The 12419-nt window shown below is 38.5% G+C and overlaps 1 protein-coding gene across 1 annotated transcript; it reads right to left on the reverse strand.

The window, feature by feature from the left end:
* Positions 1-711: 711 nt before the first annotated feature.
* BNC1 (basonuclin 1) lies at positions 712-7171 on the reverse strand. Its single transcript, XM_050309737.1, has 4 exons — positions 6997-7171; positions 6595-6830; positions 3454-5378; positions 712-1393 (listed from the first exon to the last, which is right to left on the reverse strand). Exons 1-4 carry the CDS (start codon positions 7169-7171, stop codon positions 712-714), a joined length of 3018 nt encoding a protein of 1005 aa, XP_050165694.1.
* Positions 7172-12419: the final 5248 nt, after the last annotated feature.

Here is a 12419-nt window from a genome sequence, read left to right on the forward strand (position 1 = left end):
TTATTCAGGCAATCCTGCCAAATTAAGTAGCCTCTCCTCTTGCAAAGTAAATGGCATTAAATTCTAAGAAATCCAAAATACTGCAACCTTTATTCAAGTGAAAGGGAAACTTACGGAGTAAGGATTGCAGGATTTTCGGAATATTTGGACTGTATGCAAAGTTTTCCCAGATTTGCATTTTCTCTTTTGGATTTTGGGATACAGTAAACTGCAAATATCATGTTCCACTAATACTGCAAGTCAGCTTCAGACTAAGGTCTCGGGAACAAAATGGTAGCCCCAAAACTCTCAACTCAACCAGAGGAAACTCACCTCAATCATTAACTCTTTCCTTAAACAACACCACAACTCACTTAACATGTAAACATAAGGGATGATGGTCCTCATTTAAAGCTCCTATTTTTGGCAAGTAATACTTCACAGGTATCAGAAATACTCTAGTTAATGTCTCCATATTTCCCCCATTTCTAAGATGTTCCCTTTTCCTTACAGAAGTTTTAGCTATTCAACATCAAACCAAACAATTGCACAAAAACTACAGCACCAAGCTTTGCTAAGTGAAACTGCTGGAGAGCACACACAGGAGAAAAGAATTTGACTGCGGTTGTCGAGCGGGCTGGAAGTCAAATGAGTTTAAATAAAACTAATTTAACACATTCCTTAATTGAAATGATTAATTCTTAGCAGAAATAAATTAAGATCAGTCTGATCTTACTGTAAGCTAGTTGGTGACCCAGCCAGACTTTTGTGGAGATTGGGGTTTTGACTGTGCCTGTTCCGACTGCGGACAGATGAAAACATTGTGTTGCAACCTGGGACTTTGCATTTGTGGAGCTGGCGGAGATGCACAGTTTTGTAATGAGCCCTGAAAGTTCCTTTATTACTGTATGTTTTTTGACATATATGACAAGTTATTGGCAAACTGGAAGATAAATTTGTAAAGTTTTGATTAGCTTTGTCAATTAAAGTACAGTCTTGGTAGAGTTCATCATTGGGCATTAGGCTGGGTCCTTCACAGCTTTCATCACTATCATCCAAGGGCATGGTGCATATTTCACTTCCTCCATCAGAATCCCAAGAAGAATGAGCACTGCTCTCAGATTTAATGCTGGAAGTAGTGCTTAGATCCAGAACAGCTCCATCATTTAATGGATCGTATCCATAACTCTCAGAACAGGGTTCTCTAATTTTGCTCATTGGGAAAACGTAGCTGCCTGTTCTGTTCATTCCTTTGAAGATTACAGAAGTATGTCCAACATGTTGTTTTAAAGAGACATCTTGGCAAAACTCCTTAGCCATGTCTTTCAAGAGGTATGTTGCATTGAAATGGTTGTTGAATTCCAGTGTATCTTTAGTCAGAAGCTTATGATGAAGATTTAGGTTTGAACTATGTCTAGAAGAACAAAGACAAGCTTAGCAAGAAAGTGTTTCGCCTCACTTAACAGCTGTTTCATAATGATCATTAATAAAGAAAAAAAATCAATATTTAGTAGCATGCATGAACTGTACACTTCTGATTTGACCAACTGCCACACTGGGAGTGCACATGGATGAGTTACATGTGACTGGGTTTCTGAACTTGCTTGCACTGGCATATAATCAGAAATAACTCCAGAAATCAATGTTTCAGATTCTCTCCTGCATTGTGGACAGCTGTCTGCTCTGCTAGATCTAGTGCTGGGCCTAAGAGAGTTGGGGGACAGACTTAACACTGCAAATTGAACTGAGAGCATAGAATGGACCGAGAGGGGTGAGAAACAAGACTCTTTTGCAATGGACAAAACAGGAAAGGAGTAACACCTGAATCTGCTAAACCTGTTGATGATCTCAAGTACTGTAACCACGTGCAGCTGTACACAGCAGTACAGAGCTTTTTCTTGACAGGAATTTCCTTGAAAAAAGGAATATTGAATTTTATGCAACTTGCAGTTTTCAAATGGGCATCTCTGGATTCTGTTTAAAACCACCAAACATACAAAAATCACTGCTCCTCACTGAATACTATCAATCAGCTCACTGGGAAATTCCAGGCTCTGTCTAGAAGATTGAGTTTATTATAAGACTGGCAAAATATTTGTTTTTCCCCTTGCCATCATGGTTTAATCAGAGCCATGAATTGTTCAAAAAGGCACAGAAATATTTTGTACTTGCAGTCACAGTACTCTATGTTAAAGTCTAGAAACTTCTGCAAAGTTGTTCCAAATAACTATTGTTTTGTACAAAGCTTGTGGAACTTTTTTTCTGAGTTGGCTTGCCTTTTTTTTTTTCTTTAATAAACCATCTTCCAAAAGCACCTATGTTAAAGCCTATCTGAATATATTGGTGTGGGAAGGAATCTGTGGCATGTGGATGCAAATCTTACTGCTGGCCTTCTTTCCTGTGGCCCATATCACAATTACAGTGGGGAGGAATTCACATCTGGGAAGATGCAGGCAGCAGACCAGGGTATGAAGCCCTGCCAGCAGCAGATGAATCTGTGCATCTCAGATGCAGCGGCCAGTCCTCAGAGACCAGCCCATCCTCTCTCTGGACTGCATCAGCTGGCTCCAGCACTCCTAGCAGATTACAGACAATCTAAACCTTGTGTCACTCTGAACTACTATCCAGGCGTGTTTCCTGCAGCCAAAAGCTGCTGTAACACCCTTAGAGAGAGCTGGAAAACTTACACCACTTTGGTTGCATTTCAATAGATTTGTTACCTCTCACTGACCGGTTCAGGTACACAACTGAGGGTCAACAATAAAATGTCAGTTCTTGTTTCTCAGCCTATGTGCATAACAGGCCGAAATAAAATGAATTGCAGCCACACAATACTGCAGCTAACAGTAAGCTGAATCAAGGTCACGGTATAGTTTAGGAATTAGTATGTAATCTCACAGAAAAGCAATACTGATGTGGATACACACCAGACAGTGTTAGTTCGACTACCACTGCATAATGTTAATTTTGTACTGACAAAGACTAATCTTGCTTTTCTTACAGGCTTTTTCTCACCATTCTGTTGCAAATCCTTGATTAAAGCAAGGACCAGGGCAAGTGAAGATTTCCTGAATTGATCTCATTGCTTTTCCATTAAAGAACACTGTATACATTAAAATACACATGAAAGTACATATTAAACATATAAGTCCATACATGCATCTACTGGAAAATTGCTGAATTCAAACCCTTGTGGCTTTCCCTTTATGTTCTAAAGTATTCTTTCAACTACTGCAGTCTTTATCAGTTATGAAATTTTCATGGCTTTATTTAATACCTCGTAGTCTACTGGAAAGGAAATGTTTCTTTCAATGGATTTTCATTTTATGAATGTTCTGATAAGTTATCATACCTGTTATATGAGGATACACAGAAAATATTTGTAGGTTCCATTCCTCAAACACTCATTTTAATTTCAAATTAGGCTCCATTGTGATGGTAAAATAAATACAATTTTGTTTATAGTTTTCTTACCTGTCTCGACTTCTACGAGAAGGGAAAGCAGCATTACAGCCCTCAACTGTGCAAATATGCATTTCTTTGAGATGTACATTTTTGAAATGCATTTTTACACTGTAAGGGTTTTTAAAAGTCTTCTTACAGATGTCACAATGAAAGCGGCTTTCTTCCTTCTGAATCCCTAGTGCATGTTGACTGACATGATCCATATCTTTAGAGTCTTCAAAACAAGGAATGGCAGCACCCCTGTTTGACAAAGTGCTGAAAAAGCCCCCGGTCAGCAAGTGGTGTTGCAATTCAGGGCAGTCATTTTTAGGAATCCTGTGCTTTGACTGCTCTTTAATATACATGGGGGGTTCAGTCATTGGTTTTATAACATCACTGTGGTGGTGTTTTGGATCTTCATATATAATCTCATGGGAAACTACTTTTAATGGTTGGTTTTCTTCTGGTTTAACCTCTTTCTCACAGTGTTGCAATTCATTCTCAGAGATATCCTCGATGTATTTGTTATTTGGCGCAAAGACAGATTCAAAATACTTTGGGCCCTCTACCCCAGAGAGAGATTTCCATGAATTACCTGAATGGGGGTGCTTTTCCACCCTGTCGGCCACTCGCTTCTCTATCTTATGCTCACAGGTCTCAAGCTCTCCATCGCTTACCACTTGCAGACGTGTGTCATCTTCAGAACTGGCGACATCGCTGCTTTCGTGAGGTGTCTCAACAGCTTCTTTCTCTATCTTGATGGGCATGCTCGACTTACGAGACTTCTTCTTGGGGAGCATGTCAAAGGGCAATTCATTTGAAACAAGCTGCTCTGGTATCGAGGAAGAAACAAGAGGCAGAGAAGGCAGAGTACCTGGAGTATTAGCAAGCTCAGCTGGTGTGACTGGACTACGGTAAAAAGGAAGAACAGGCTGTACTGTCTTCAGGTTTGGAAAGAGGACACCATTGTGTCCAATACTGGAAAATCCAGCCTGACCTTTTGAATCTGTACAGGAGCTGGCATAGCTGGAAATAGTTCTGCTATCCGGAGTTAAAATTGTAAATTCTGTCCTTTTACTATCTCCAGGTCCAGCAATGCTCAAACTGTTTCTTAGATCTTTATCCCTGTTATTTCTGTTCATCGGCATATGGAGTCTGGGGTTAGGATTTGCACTGTGACGATTTCGGCTGCGCAAAGAGCTAAATACCATATTGCAGCCCTCGATGGTGCATTTGTGCTTTATCTTCAGATGAACTGCATTGTAATGTATTTTCAGAGTACCTTTGTCATAAAATGTCTTTTCACATGCAGTGCAGAAAACACGCCCTTTCCTTGGCCCAGCACCATTTTTTTCAACAGATTTAATTTTGTTTTCTGGAGATAGTGCTGTCATTTCAAGCTTTGCTGCTGTATTATGTGAACTGGAATCACTTAAAAGGGCATCATCTTCTGTTTTAGTGACATCTGGACCGTTTATGCTCCTCTCATTTTCAACTTGAAATGGTGCAGAACTAGAAGTTAAGAAGCTGCTTTCAGAAAATGGTATCTGAAGATCTTGTTTGGTTTCATTGCTATGGTCTTGACCTTGCTCAATCAAATGTCTTTCTGGTGGTGAACCTATCAAAGGTGGAGGCACTGGACTGAAAAACTGAAAGGGCAGCATGAAAGCCATGTTATTGACAATATTCTCAAAGGGATGAATGTTGGTGGGACTCATTTTGTCCAAGGAAGCAGAAAAATTAGGGCTGTGTGGATTGCAGCTCTCAATGAATGCCCTAATATCCAAATTGGCAGTTGGTGGTGGTATTATAATTGATTGCCCTTCTTTCTCTTGAATTGCCATTAACTCTACAATGGACTTAGTTTCTCCAAAGCGAAGAAACTGCTGCAAAGTAGCCAGTTCTTCTTCAGTGGTCATTATGCTCCAGTGATCCAGCACCTTTCCTGAAGCATCCTAAAGCCAAAAATATTTAAATGAGTCAGTTAAGGCAAATGAAAAACACCTCCCCTCAAATCTCTCATTTTTTCAGGGAATAAAATTTCTTCTCTAACAAAATGATAACAACATTCCATTTAAAGAGATTAATGCCAATTCTGTGATAATTTCTTCCAAATGTTACCACTTTGGTGGTATTATTTCTTTCTGACCTGACAGTAATACCTTTCAATAAACTCCTTTTTTTCCACAAAAATTAAGACACGTTATTTGAACAACAGTTAGTATCCTGTAAGTACAGACAGCAGAGATGGAGCAATCAGACCAAGATTTAGCTCCTCATTTAAGTCAAGTATTCTTTCATTGCAAGTTTAATAATCTTCCAAGCAACTAAGATCAGAGAACAAATGAACCTGTATTGATCTATTGCCAGTGTTCACAGAGCACAGCTGTAATTACACTAGTGTTGGAGTTCTTTCAAACTCTAGCTATGCCTAACTTTTCCCAATAACTACAATAAATATTTTATCACAGAACATGTATTTGATGGCCTACTGAGATTTTTCACAGTGCATGTAAGAGTTTCTAAGATGATGAAGAACGTAACATTATAAATTTTTCATGTGGTAGAGGTTCAAGGTAATTGATTCCATATTTTTAATCCTAACACTAAAAAGCAAGATTATCAAGACCATTAAATATTGATTCGTGTCATAATGTAAGATCATAATGTTACTTTACATAAAAGGTAACTTCCAGAGCAGCAAGGACTAACATCAGTGTAAGCAATAGGCCCAAGTACATCCTTGCTGTAGCTCCAGTAAGGTCAGTAGCACTACACCAGACATGAATATTGTCCCTGGTGTTTAAGATGATGGCAAGTTTATTTCTTGATGTATTATTCTGCTGTATAAAGGCAAACTCACTGTTTAAATAAGATTGGAGAAAATTCTGAAGCCTTTACTTTGATACATTCCCAGTAACTTTTTCTTTTTATCCTTGCTTACCTTTGTTGATAGATTTGAGCAAGTAGGAAGATTTCAATTAAGTCCAACTAAGAAGAGAGACCAATGGCCAAAATTGCACCCTTTCTTTTCTGGCATTAAGCTTGTACAGCTCTATTACTCCCTTTCAGCTGTGCCAAATTGTTAACACATTGTGAACCACTAAGAAGATTAAGACTAGAGAAACTACTTAACTATCATATTTATATTAAAAAAGCCCCTCTAAATACCTGTAGCACATATCCACGTATATAATCCTGCAGTGTCCAGTCCAGAGCATGGAGGATCTGTATGACCTCTTCCTGCTTCAGAACACTGAAAAGCCGATCTAGCAGAATTTTAAGGCGCACAGGAATGGCTTGGGTTCCGTACAACATGAGGCTACTGATATCAAAGACAACATTGGATTGGACTATTTCTACTTGGCTTGATGGGTAGAGGTTGGGAATCCTTAATTTGCTCAGGGCTGAAAATAAAAATCACGAAATATAAATAAACTCGAGTCACGAGAGAGAGGTAAAGTTAAATGCAACTAATATTGCAGTGGGTGGGTTGAGGGGGTGACACAAAAAGCATGTTATAGGGAGGAGGATCCTAAATGGTTTTCTATAGATTGTAAAAACAAGTATTACCATGTGCTACCCATCCATGCCGGCACTGGTCACATTGTCGCTGATTTATTTTCCCAGGTTTGAAACACTGACAACTACAGTTCACGAGAGTGCATCGGATAGCCTGGAGATCAATGGAAAGGATGAGAGGTAATACACAGGCACCATTTAGAGTGTGCAGATTATACACAGACATTACACCCATAAAATCCACAGAAGACAGAGTTAACACACTAGCACATACCTATCAATGTGCAATATAAGTAATCCAGGCAAAAGTGGGCTTATACAAGACTGCCTCTGCTTGAAAGAGAATTGGTCACCAGGTGGAACACTGGAATGTTACAGAAGCAGTACATTTAATGATATATGGAGCAACACTTCTCTGGATTTATTTAGGCTGAAGCACCTTTATAACAATTATAAAGTGTCATAAATTATGCATTCATCTAAGCTACAATCCTCATGTATGATCCCTTTTTCAGGAAGGTTTGAAAACAAAGACATACAGATGTCTCTCTTGCAGTTTTGCTGGAACTCCATCCTGCAATATAGGAAGTTCTAATGAGCAATGCATTAGCTCTGCATAGATGCCATGCCTTACACATGCAGGATCCACATGGAATAGATGTATTCTGTCAAACACACAGGGGTTCCCTAATGCTTCTCAGAGCTTATCAAAAAGTACTGCAACTCCTCAAAGACTGAACAATCACATTTTGTAAGAGAAATGCCTGCAAGCAAAATAGAGAACACAAACAGAGCAACCAGTTGCACAGTTCAATTTGTGCATCACTTTACTCTCACCAAGGTCATCTATAATGCAAATCAAATTAGTATTCAGATATCCCTAATCAACAGGGTGATGCAAACTTCCTTCCTGGAATATATGCTTTCCTCTGTATGTGCCCATCTGCTGGAGAGGCAAACAGACAACCTGGAGGTCCTAGTTAAAGCTCCACAGGGATTGCTATAGAGCAATGCATTTGTAGGATTCTGCATTGCTTGGATCTGATACTGAGAATAGTTCCCGCATAAACGGAATATTAATTAAGGGAGGGAAGGCAAAGAAATTGATGTGCAGAAAGTCTGGACTGGAATAATAAAGAAAAAAAGTTAGATTATGCAATTGTAAAATGTCTGCATTTTTCTGCTTTTAAAGCAATATGTTCCTGCTCCTCGTGTCTTATGCAAAATGGGGGCTTCCACTCCTCATAATACCCATAGGAAAGCAAGATAAGATTTCAGGGAAAAAAAGAAACGTGGCATCCCCACATTGGCACTTTCAGAAAACATACAAAGCAGCAAGTTTTTGGACAATCAGGCTAAGAAAGATGGATGCAGGAAATGTTTAACATCAAAACAACATGAGAGAAAGGTAATTTCACTGGGTTTTGCAATGGGAGTTTCGTTAGACTCGAACAATTTGGCTGACTCGGGGCAGAAGAGGACACTATGTACATATGCCTGCTATAAACAAGCATATTCACAACATTTGGATGTCTAGAGCTTTATAGTAATGGATTTGGACTGAGATTTTAAAATCTCAGTATCTGTCCTATCCAGGAGTTAGTTTACATGCACATCTCCAAACTGCAGTGGCTTGGTGCTGAGATTCCTCTGTATCTGAAGGACTGGAACAAGTGGCAACAGGGCTGTAGAAATCTCTGAATCATTTTGCCTTTAATCTTTTAAAGGAGCCATTGCAAAATACTGAATTCTTGAGAAAAGCTCTATGCTGCCCATAAAGTCGTAAAATACACATCAATACCCTACACAGTGTGAATTGCTTCACTTTAATGGAGGATATATTTTCACTTACATGCTGAAATACTTTCATAGAGCAATAAAAAGCCATACATTTCTTATTGAAAGGCTGAGGGAAAAGAAGGTGTAGTTGACTGCTGATTTATTTCTATCACAAGATATCAAACGATAACGCAGTTCAAGTCTTCTACCTCTGTACATACATAATATTCTGTGACTTGTGTGGACTGAACACCTTCCACAGGTGACCCTGCTAGGTTTGGTAAGCTACAGTGCATTCCACAAACGCAACTTTTGCATTCCCTTCAGACAAAATTCCCAATGAGTACTTCCTTTTTCTGCTAGAAGTAACAGAAATATGCACAATGAAAAAAAGCTGTCATGATGATAAGTTAATTGAGATTTCAAAATTTTTGTCATTCCTTTTCCTTTGGACATGTTCCATAAACCACTGACCTTTAAAACTATTTTTTCTACTTAATTTTTGTACTTAGACAAGAAAGATATGCTACACCAAATTCTGCATTTTTTGTCTAAGAACTTCTATATGGTAATGTATTTATCTTGCTGTCCTGTGTATGTGTAGAAGACTCCATATGCAAAAACCAGAACAAGTAAAAGGAGGACATTTTGTGTTACATATATGAAAGCAGCTGTTAAAAAGGCAGGAGAGCTCCCTTCTATTTTAAATATTGAACTTTTCCCCTCTAAAGTTAACACATTATTGCTTCTGGAAACTAGTCTTAGATGCAGTTAGCTTCCATACTGCTAATATATCAAAAATGTACTCTCAAATCATGGATCTGTTGCTGACTTAAAAATTACTTGAAAGAATCCCTAAGAAGAAACAAGTGTGATTTTCAGGTTTGTAGCATTTCCCTTCATTTGTGCCTGTCACAGTCTGTGTCTCCTCAAACTTTTCTAGCAACATTTGCTTTGATATAGTCACAGAGAATATGGAACAAGGCAAAATTAACTTTAAAATAATCAGTGAGCCACAATTTTGAATTGTCATTCATTGTTCAACTTAAAAATGTTGTAAAAGATGCAAGTTATCTCCAAAATTAACTATCTCAGGCTTTAATGAAGAGAAATGTAGCAAAACTTCATGACAATAATACCCTTGTCTTTTGCCTGTTAATCCTTAATACGCCTATTCTAAGGTACTGTAATTACATCAAGTCTTTTAATAAGCTTTATTTTCCCAACAAGTGGAATGTACACACAATTTCATTCTACAGAACAAAGGAATAACCTTCTGTATTGCATACATGTAAAGCTTGAAAATTGTAATTAAAGGATTGGAAAAGGTAGATGGAAATTAAAGTGGAATTTTTTTAAAGCACAATCCTTTCATTCACATCATTATTTAGTTTCATTTTCCAGAAACACAAGGTAGATGTCCTAAAAAAATAAATCTTATGCTATCATCAAGGATCTTGTTATTGCTTTCCAGTCACTCTCTCTTTCACAAATGGATATTTCCAAATCCATTATCAGCCGCACTTCCTTAATTCTTTTTAAAAAATAGAGTTGAAAATTCTGATCAAAACTTTCTGTGGTTTTACCAGCATGACTGTGAGAATCTGAATGCTGGATTTTTAATATAAACGATTCCTCATTGGAAGGGAGACAGATTAACCATTAAACTGGCCACTGTAGAACATCTAACTACTAATAACTGAATCTTAACCTCTGTTGCCTGAAAGCCACACCTGCTCACACCTTTTTTTTTTTTTTTGCCAGGTATAGATGCAGCTTTGATTATTTACGCTTCAAAAGTTACTGAAGGTTTCTTTGCAACCTGCTTATAGCCCTCACAGCCAAAGAAAAGCCCAAACTAGTGGGACATATTCATTTCCATTCTGGGTACATAATCAGGCTTCATTTCCTAAAGCACGTTTGAGATCATCCATGCTCTCCTGAAGCCTGTTGGGACCTACACTCACTTGCAACGTACAGCAGCAGGTTTAGGAAAACGCAGCAAGAGAAGAAGGGCAGTGTGAGTGTATCAAATCTCATTCAGTGTTAAGTGGGTTCTGGTTTGACAGCACTTTGGCTTGGGAAATAAATTAAAAAGTAAGCAAATATTGAAGACCCTGTCAGGACTGAGTTAGAGATCTCTGCTCATGCTGGAAAGCTGGTCTGGCTCTTGCACGCAGCGAGAGCTGCAATTGCAGACACCAGTGAAATGGAAGAGCAAGTCCCAGGTTACCCTGGTGGTATTTAGCCTCAGAAATGCACAGGTCAGCACCCTCACTTCTGGCACTTCCTGGCATCTAAGAAAAACCCTTGTCTTTTTTGCACAAAGCTACGCCCCACTTTAGAGACTGCAGCCTTTTTTTTTTTTTTTTTTTTAAGCTACTGCCATCACCTGAAGAGCTGGAGAGCTTCCCTGCCCTGCTAGGAGGATTACTGACAAAATGGTGCCACTGATGCACAGGAACTTACTTTGCAGGCAGGGCTTAGAAATTTCTATCAGTTTAAAATGCACGTTTGAAGAAGAAATAGGAGTTACTTGAAACAAATAGGTGAGAGAAACAGTCATTAGATGATCTGTAACAGAGACTGCTTTCCATGCCGTCTATTGAGGGCTTCTAGCAACAAGCCATATCTCCTATGGCCATCACACCATCATTTCCTAGAAAAGGTAATCCCACTGAACATATGTAACCCACCATGATATGTGATCTGGTAAGTACAAATCCTGTAGGAAAGAACTGGGACATGTCCTATTCCTGCAGAATAGATATGCAGTAGCTCCACAGTAAGAACAGTTGTATAAGAAGAGGCAGGATTTACAGCGGGGGAAGAAATAAAACTTAACATGGGACATACATCCGGTTATTTGGAAATATTCTGTTTCTTGCACCTTGTAAAAGATTTGCAAAGGAAGCAAAGTGATGAATATCTCTACCACCTCCTAAATTAAAAGTACAGGCCACAGCTAAATCAAAGGCCAAATCCAAATCTGTGTGCATCTTTCAGTAAAGAGAACAGTAATTATAAATGAGTGTGAAGTTGCCTTCCTGATCAATTTTTCTTTCCTGTTTATACTGTTATACTGTTTCTTGTGTTTGCAAAGTTCAAGTAAGTCTTCGTTTTTCATCACCCATTTGATTACTTCTGTATTTGAACCTTAAGCACAACCACTGAAAGCAAATTAAAAACCCTTTATCTTAAGCATCTCTGTCAATGCCATACTTTCCCATATCATACAATGAGCAAAGCTTTGCTTTGTCCATTGTTTGTCAGGGAACTTTTGCCACTTTCCCTAGGGATATATTCTGCTGTAAATACTACTGTTTGTCAGTTTTGTCATGATTTAAAACAAGTTCTCAATTTACATTTTGTCCATCTTATTTTCACTGTATCACAATCCAGCTGTGCTTACCCATATCAGACTGATATTTGGGCTTTTTATCCATCCCATATGTATCTGTACCCCCCCTGCCCACTCCACAGTACATATTTAGCCGTTGTGTGTATTCTTCCTGAAGACAGACTTCAGTTTTAGATACACTTTTGGGCTCCCTGTAGTTTACTGAAACTAAAATATATTCCTGCATATTTCAAGTACAACTGCAAAAAGAGCTGGGCTGCTCTAGATGGTGCAAGTACTCGCTGAAGACATAGCCCAACAATTAGGCCTAAAATTCACGTTGGTATTATATCTG

Source organism: Myiozetetes cayanensis, unplaced genomic scaffold, assembly GCF_022539395.1.
Source record: "Myiozetetes cayanensis isolate MyiCay16 unplaced genomic scaffold, myiCay2020 scf14, whole genome shotgun sequence".
Classification (NCBI taxonomy): Eukaryota; Metazoa; Chordata; class Aves; order Passeriformes; family Tyrannidae; genus Myiozetetes; species Myiozetetes cayanensis.

Bases quoted from the DNA above. Each gene is read 5' to 3' on its own strand.
- BNC1 (XM_050309737.1), bottom strand. From the start codon at position 7,171: ATGTCTGTGTATAATCTGCACACTCTAAATGGTGCCTGTGTATTACCT. The intron at 5,379-6,594 runs GTATTTAGAGGG...TTTTGGCTTTAG, and splicing joins TACGTGGATATGTGCTACAG to GATGCTTCAGGAAAGGTGCT. The intron at 1,394-3,453 runs GTAAGAAAACTA...TTGTTCTTCTAG, and splicing joins TCTCGTAGAAGTCGAGACAG to ACATAGTTCAAACCTAAATC.